General features: G+C 42.1%; 1 protein-coding gene across 2 annotated transcripts; it reads right to left on the minus strand.

Moving 5' to 3' along the window:
- Positions 1 to 3801: 3801 nt before the first annotated feature.
- LOC147620194 (uncharacterized) lies at positions 3802 to 7060 on the minus strand. 2 transcript variants are annotated; one of them, XM_086772390.1, is made up of 3 exons: positions 6319 to 7060; positions 6153 to 6210; positions 3802 to 5978 (listed from the first exon to the last, which is right to left on the minus strand). In XM_086772390.1, exons 1-3 carry the CDS (start codon positions 6556 to 6558, stop codon positions 4537 to 4539), a joined length of 1740 nt encoding a protein of 579 aa, XP_086628516.1. In that variant the 5' UTR covers positions 6559 to 7060; the 3' UTR covers positions 3802 to 4536. The 2 variants fall into 2 exon arrangements, with proteins under 2 accessions (XP_086628516.1, XP_086628515.1); XM_086772389.1 differs by having other exon boundaries at positions 6153 to 7060.
- Positions 7061 to 8449: the final 1389 nt, after the last annotated feature.

The following is an 8449-nucleotide window of genomic DNA, read 5'->3' on the forward strand; positions in this document are numbered from 1 at the left end:
AGGCAGTGTGTATGATCGATGTGAATACTTTTCTAGAACAATTCTCATTAGCCAATTTCATCTTGTGGTGCATTTAATTGATGAAGTGGCGCTTTGTGGTGTTCATGTTTGATGGATGTTTTTTCTTGAAAGATTCATGAAAACCTTGAAGAACTTTGTGAGACAAAGAGCAAGGCTAGGCGAGCACAAGCATGGCAGAGGGATGGTTGATTCAAGAGTCTCTTGTGCATATCCCAAAATATATCTCTTGTATAGATCCTTCCATGCCACGATTGTGGAGAAATGAGGAGGATGACCGACTAATCACTAATGTGCCACAAGGAAAAGGAAGGCAACAAAGAGTGGATGAAGCACTATGCCAAAAAATCAATAGATAAAAAGATGCTCAAGAGAAGAGCTTTTAGAAGAGTAAATAGACACTTGCCATTCTCTCCTGGCTTAGAAACTCTACCAAATGTGATCAATATAGAATGGCTTCGTATGGCAATATTGATGGTATCGAAGAATGGAGAGATGTTCACAAGAAGAGAAGAGCATGAGTATGCACAAGGATGTGACCCTCATCTTTATCTTATGCGTCAATCGTTATTTACCTTGTTTAATGCACTATACTAAATGTCATGCTTTTGTTTAATGTTAGTACAAAATATATAATGCAATATGGTTAGAGGGAAGGCACTTTCACACAAAGCATGTGGATTCTAAAAGAAACACATTTTATTGTGGTGTGATGGAAACTTTTGAGCAAGAAAGTCGAGCTAGTAGAGATGATACCAATGTCATAGAGGACAATCTTGAGTATTATGGAACTATTCAAGATATTCTTGAGGTTGGGTTTAGAGCATGTAGTCTAGTCATCTTTGATGTTAAATGGTTCAAGGTAATATATAGAGGTGCTTAAGCAACCATGAAGAAACATCCAAATGGGTTCTTTCAAATTAGTTCCACCAAGTTTTGGAATGATGAGAAAGATACTTTAGTACTACCTCAACACTGTCAAACATGTTAGTAACCCAACCAATCACACCTATAAATCTTGATGTAGTATAATAAAAGTGTAACCCTTTTGCTTTGTGATTTTAGTTTGTGTTTCATGCTAATCGAATTGATCCAAAGTGGTGGTATGTTATATAAGTTTCCGCTCATTCAAAACATATCTTTCAAGATCAAGATGTTGAGGTTGAATCTATGGATGAGGTGCAAGTACTACCTCAAATTGACTTATTGAAAGAAGATGATGAAGAAAACAATTTAAAGGAGGCTGATCAAGAGCATGAAGAACATCAATCCAAAGAAGATGATGAGTCACCAATTGATCATGACAATGCTTCATTGGATAATGATAGCGATATTGATATGGAGACCTATCTTTTCATTGAGGTTCCATTAGATATAGACATTGATGAAGCAACACATATGGATCTATTACAAGATGGAATATATTCATGATCTTGACATTGTTTCCCTTCAGCTATCTTATTTTTTTTGCTCGAAACATGGCTCTAAGGGTTTTGATGGATGTTTTATAAACTATGATCATTTTCTATACGTATGTGACATGTATAGCTTAAATTCAACACTCAACAACTCTCTAGAATTTTATGTAGCGAAATAACAAATGAAATTTTGCTACTATAGTCGTTGATGAGCAGCAACATGATTTCCCAACATCCTGAAAGCATAAACGCTGCTCGAACGTTGCTATGCCCCTAACATGTTGTAGTGTTTCCAATGCAAAGACATGTGGCTAGACATGGGGTAAAAATGTTAAACTCTTAACATTTCTTAGGGTAGGGAAGTATTACTTATCTTGTTAACTAGGGAACTTGAAGAGCTTTCTAATGCAAGGACATTGGGCTAGATAAGGGGTGTTAGGCCCCTAAACGTAATAGTAAGTGAGCCTTAGGATGTGAAGTTTTTAATGAAGTGGCACACTTGTGGCCTTAACTTTCTAGAAGCTGATTTGTGTGGATCTAGGAAACTTCCCGCCGTGAAGGATGAAGGCCATTTCCATTCGAGGTTTGGTAGTGAACTGAAGCACGAAGCCCTTTCCATCTTACATGAAAGTTATATGTCCATCCAAATTTTAATAATAGTAGGGTTTGTACGAGAGAGAGAGAGAGAGAGAGAGAGAGAGAGAGAGAGAGAGAGAGAGAGAGAGGACCCCACTTCTGTAAACCAATCCATAGTATCCTTTTTATGCCCTAAACCAATCCCTAGTTGTGTACGTGTGTGTGTGTGTGTGTGTGTGTGTGTGTGTGTGTGTGTGTGAGAGAGAGAGAGAGAGAGAGAGAGGACCCCACTTCTAAAAACCATTCCCTAGTATGCTTTTTAAGCCCTAAACCAATCCCTAGTTGAAGCCTAAATCTATCCTCGCTAGCATTTTTTATCCCTAAACCAATCCTGGTATCCATATAAAGAACATTTTTGATCCCTAAACCAACCCTTGGTATCCATATAAAGAACATTTTTCCAACCTTTGAATGTTAAACTCTTAACATTTATTAGGTTACAAATCTTATCAACTAGGGAACTTGAAGAGCTTTCCAATGCAAAGACATGTGGCTAAACATGGGGTAGGAAATGTTACTCTTAACATTTCTTAGGGTAGGGAAGTATTACTTATATTGTAAAATAGGGAACTTGAAGAACTTTCTAATGCAAGGACATGCGGCTAGACATGGGGTGTAATTAAGTGAGCCTTAGGATCTGAAATTTTTAATGAAGTGGCACACTTATGGCCTTAACTTTCTAGCATTTTTGATCCCTAAACCAATCCTTAAAACAATATAAAGAATATTTTTCCAACCTTTGAATGTTAAACTCTTGACATTTCTTAGGTTACATATCTTATACACTAGGGAACTTGAAGAGCTTTCCAATGCAGACATGTGGCTAGACATGGGGTAGGAAATGTTAAACTCTTTACATATCTTATACACTAGCGAACTTGAAGAGCTTTCTAATGCAAGGACATGTGGCTAGACATTGGGTGTTAGGCCCCTAAACATAATATTAAGTGAGCCTTAGGATGTGAATTTTTTAATGAAGTGGCACACTTGTGGCCTTAACTTTCTAGAAGCTATTGTCTGTGGAGCCAGGGAACTTCACTTGAAGGATGGTCATATCCATTCGACGTTTGATGGTGACACTGATCCCTAAACCAATCCCTAGTATTCTTTTTAAGGCCTGAACCAATCCCTAGTTGTAAGCCCTAAATTTATCCTTGCTAGCAGTTTTGATCCCTAAACCAATCCTTGGTATCCATATAAAGTATATTTTTCCAACCTTTGAATGTTAAAGTCTTAACATTTCTTAGGTTACATATCTTATCAACTAGGGAACTTGAAGAGCTTTCCAATGGGGTAGGAAATGTTACTCTTAAATCTCTTAGGATGGGGAAGTATTACTTATCTTGTAAACTAGGGAACTTGAAGAGCTTTCTAATGCAAGGACATGTGGTGAGACATGGGGTGTTAGGCCCCTAAACGTAATATTAAGTTAGCCTTAGGATGTGAATTTTTTAATGAAGTGGCACACTTGTGGCCTTAACTTTCTAGAAGCTAATGTCTGTGGAGCCAGGGAACTTCACTTGAAGGATGGTCATATCCATTCGAGGTTTGACTGTGAATTGAAGCAAGAAGCTCTTTCCATCTTACATGAAAGTTAAATGCCCATCCAACTTTTAACAATAGTAGGGTTTGTAGGCGAGAGAGAGAGAGAGAGAGAGAGAGAGAGAGAGAGAGAGAGAGAGAGAGAGAGAGAGAGAGAGAGAGAGAGGACCCCACTTTTGTAAAAACATTTAAAAGACCTTGACAAAAGTCAAAGGAAAGTTCTACAAAAGGAAAATTTGAACATATACAATAGCTTCTTTGTGCCAAAAAAGGGATCTTGCTACTCCCTTCACATCCTTTGTTACGGTACACCAAAGTATCCTATTGGAATGCAGTCTAGTATACAAAAAAGGACCCGGCTTTATGCTTTTGCCAGTTAGCTTAGAGTCCCCTTCAGAGCATAGTCCAACTTTTAACACAAAGGCATCTACCACCAATCAATCCTCTATAAGCATTAGTAATGAAGCCTAGTTTGTCCTCATTAGATAAACTTGGATAATTAAAACGATGCTCTCTTAGAAATTTAAAAAACCTTGATGTAAAAGAACATGGCAAGGTTACCATAACTTGGAAAAAAAACCTCAAAGAGTACTACCACAATTAGACATGTGCCGTGGAACCATTGGAAACGCACATGGGCGAACGCGTGTCATAATATATTGACACGGCTTCAAAATGTATGACATCATTGGTGACTCAAACCCTTAGTATGGAATACGCACTGCAAGGTTACATGTTATCAGACACGGAACTCACAAATTTCTAGCGTAATGTATTTTCTTTCCTCTAAACAAAACCTTAAAATAATAGAAATGGAGGAAAGCCAAAGCAGACTATATTTGGTGCGCCTACAAACAAAAATCAAGAGCAGGCCATAGAGGTTTAGGGTGCGGCGCAGGATTAATGTCTCAATAACAAAAAATCAGATGCCGGAGGATGGATGGTGTTGATAAAACCATCCTAGAGGAGGAAAGTTACCGGTTTCTGTCGATGCAGGAGCGTTGATGAAAGCAGCTGGAGAAGAGCCGCTGCCGGTAATTTCTGCATTCCAATCTCGAAGCTCGTTAGGGAGAGTAACCTGATCATGTAAAGAGGAGCCCTGCATGTCCTGCAGATGGCTACTAAACCTGAGCATCTCATCATATCTAGCGTCCCTAATCGCATAATTAGAGGTTTCCTGATCAGTCTTTATCAAAGGCATGGGCTGCTGCTGATTAACGATGTGTTGAGAGCTGCGTGAAGCTGGTTGGCTAAGCAGCAGGCGCTGATCCATGCAAAGCCTGTCCTCTTGGCCGGTATTCGAGAGCCCTCCCTCAAGTGTACTGTAAGTAGATAAATCCCTGCTAAGGGGAAACATTGACTTGCCCATCAACATATCGCTTGCCTGAGATACTGTGTAATTAAAGATAGATCCATGGACAGCAGCGCCAACATTCATGCCTCCCTGCAACGGTGCAGCTGCATGCAAAGCTATATTCTGGCTCTCTGGTGTTTCATGCAAGGCAGAATCTGCTGAAGCATACGCATGTGGGCCTGCATGCCTGTATATTTGAACACCAGGAGCAGCTGCTTCTGCATGCCGTTGCATAGCAACTAAGCTCGGAGACGACCTTAATAGCGCCGCTTCTTGTTGCCTCAGAAGAAGCGAACACTCTTGCTGTCGTTGAAACTGCTGTTGTTGAAGCTGATGTTGGTGTAGCAGCTCTTGAAAAGATCCGACACTAGGATTTGTAAGATATGAAGATTGATTAGCATAATATTGGGGCCTTTGGTGTTGAGGATTATACTGGTCGAGAGGAGTGAAGCCATGATTACCCGCACGGGGCTGCGATAAGGTGCTAGCGCTACCTGCTGGAGCACCAAAGTTTAAGGGTGGATTAGAGAGTAAACCAGCTCCAACTAAGCCTGACAGCGGCGGATTATGCGACTGATATTGATGATGATAATGATGATGGTACTGGCGGTGATAATATTGTGCTGCCGCCTCTGATCCCCCCCCAGCGCCTCCACCTCTTTGCAAACTTGTCAGCTGTGCGGCTGTCTCGGGAAAATTGAGCTTAGCTCTGGAGCCTCTAAAGCTAAGAGCAGCATGATCGTAAGCTCGTGCAGCGTCTTCCGCTGTTTCGAAGGTCCCCAGCCATACCCTGGCAGCCTTCTTGGGGTCACGAATTTCAGCTGCCCATTTGCCCCACGGCCTTTGCCTCACTCCTCTATATCGCCTCTTCTTGGGCGGTGGCTCTGTAGATAAAGGATCGCGAGAAGGTGACCTCTTCACAAATCGCTCCTCTTTCACCTCTTCCTCGGCGTCTACTACTTTATCCCACTCTCCCTGTGATAGCCACTTCCTCTCTACATCTCTATAATCTGCGAAGAGCCAATCACATTACAATGCTAAGGAAAAACTTCGAGATCCCGTACACCACACAAAACAATGTTTTTCGTGCGCAAGAATTGCGCATCACGTTTACCCTTGGCTCAGATCAGAAAGTAATAATAAAAGAAAGAGCTACTGATGCATGCACACATCCATTGAATTACCTAGAGATTCCGTCGGTGTTGGTGATGGTTGATCTGATGGCGCTACTAAATCTGAACCGCACGAATCCACCAAAGTATTAACCTCTTCTTCTGCTCCGTGATCAACGCCACCTGCAACGAGGCTAAGCTGAGATCCATCAGCGTGCTCGCTGCCGTAAAGACGAGAGCGCGCAGGCCAGCTGCTGCTTCTAGCGATTAGTCTCGAAGATTCATCAGCTTGGATGCGGAAGGGGGCATGAGTGGGGGCTGAAGTGAAGGTGTGTTGAAGTGCAAGTGACGACGAAGCAGCCACAGCCGCACTAGAGCTAGTGGACGACGATAATATATGTCCGGCTGCAAGAGACGACACCTGCACTCCAGCGCTGCCTCCTGATACGTGGGAGAGGGCAGAAATGATCGTGGACATCTCTTCTCTCCTGGAGGAACCATTCTTGAGGTGTGGTATCTCCAGATCTGGGTTAACTGAGCGGTCGGCGATGGTGATACCAGGATCCCAAAGCTCCTCGTCCTGTTTCGCCACCCTTTTTTTTTAAATATCTTCGAGCAAAAATGGTGGGGAAATTCTAATGCAAACTTGCCCTGTTAAGATACGTTCTGTAACCAGAGAAGCTCAATACAAGGTGCGCCTGCGCCCTCTGGGGCGCTGTCGATTTGTTTTGGTAAAGAGATAGGTCAAAGGAAAGAGCACGCGAAACCTAGGGCTCTGAAGACTTTTTGTGTAGAGGCTGGATTCTTCTAGTTGGATAGGTATTGGGCACCACAAGGCCATAAGCAAGAGAATTTTTCTCCTCCTAAACCACCCGCCCACCAGGCACACGTGCGGCACAAGCATATATCGCTAAAAAGCAGACTCACTGCCGCGAATCGTTTGGAAGTGGGAATCTCCCTCTCCGTTGCAATCATGCGATTGTGCTGAGGAGGGGTTTATATGGTTCTGTGTTTATCTTCCACGTGCGCAAATCTAGCCAGCAAACACCTAGACAGCTGGCCGGGCGGTGCTGCATGACTCTTTGAAAAGGCTTCCAAGGTAATATTATTCGTTTCACGCAATCCAATTACCTTAAATAAATATATATATATATATTATATGGCGGTTAACAGCACTTCGATCGCGTCAGCACTGATGAATCGCCTCTGTGGCGGTGCCACACCAGCCGAACCTTTCCGCACACATCCGCCACGTGGACAAATTTCCACGTCACCGAACCCGAAAACGTTCTTTCGCGGAAGGTGGCACCCCGCGTTTCTAGTCAAACTTTGCCACGAAATGCTCTTCAAATATCAAATTGCCACCTTATGTATATCAGATCATTCTCCCCGACACTTGCCGCTTTTGTATTTCAAAAAGGCTTTGTTTACACCGCCACATCCGATCTTTTGTCCCCACCCACAAATTAAAATGTATAGCTTTCTTCTCTCGCAAAACCTTTACTTAAATTAAGGTCCCAATATATCATTTGTTCTTTTATGTTGCCCTTACTTTCCAAGCTTGAAGAGGAACTCCAAAACACGGAAGAAGAAGTTTGAACATCATACCATTTGATAGTTTGGCTATCCACAAGTAAGCTTGAACATCATACCTTTTGATAGCCATTTTTCCATGGGCCAAGCTAACTTGGCTAAATGCATTTTTTGATTTCTTTATCACCACTTGAATCGACGGCTCTCTGAGTCTCAACACGATGTCCTAACTCCTCAATTATGAAGGCGACCAATTCGACCAGAGTACTCTAATTCTCTAAATCTAAAACTAATTCCCATTTTACCCAAGTTTCTATGTTCTTCGAACAGATTGGGTCTGATGTTTGGAATCACTCGTAAACTTGGGTCCACCTGGCCACCCGCTTTTCAATGTTTGATCCGTTACGCCTTCGGCCATATCCATAGACTTAGCGGCCTAGCCCCTTCTCATTTCACGGGTCTAGCCTGTTGCCCTACCATTGGGCCTATGGAGCTGGTGTGAACTCACACACCCATGATTGAGATTTCCTTTTTCGTTACTCACTTACACAACTACATACAGAACCCATTCCATGGCAAACATTAATTTTCTTCAATAAAACATATACAATACCTTAACTGTCTATTACATAGATCCAAAAATATAGTGATATGAATGTATCATCTTAAAAAGGTGCTATACATCATTGCAAAAAGCCACCAAAGTATCTACTCAACTTCACGACCATGATCCTTAGACCACGAAGGTATACGCTACTAAGCCTGAACATTCTTGGATGGCTGCGAATGAGACCAAAGGACCCCCAACCATGATCCTTAGACCACGAAGGTATACG

This window comes from Cibotium barometz, chromosome 32 (genome assembly GCF_041138505.1).
Source record: "Cibotium barometz isolate CiBa-2024 chromosome 32, ASM4113850v1, whole genome shotgun sequence".
In the NCBI taxonomy this organism is placed as follows: Eukaryota; Viridiplantae; Streptophyta; class Polypodiopsida; order Cyatheales; family Cibotiaceae; genus Cibotium; species Cibotium barometz.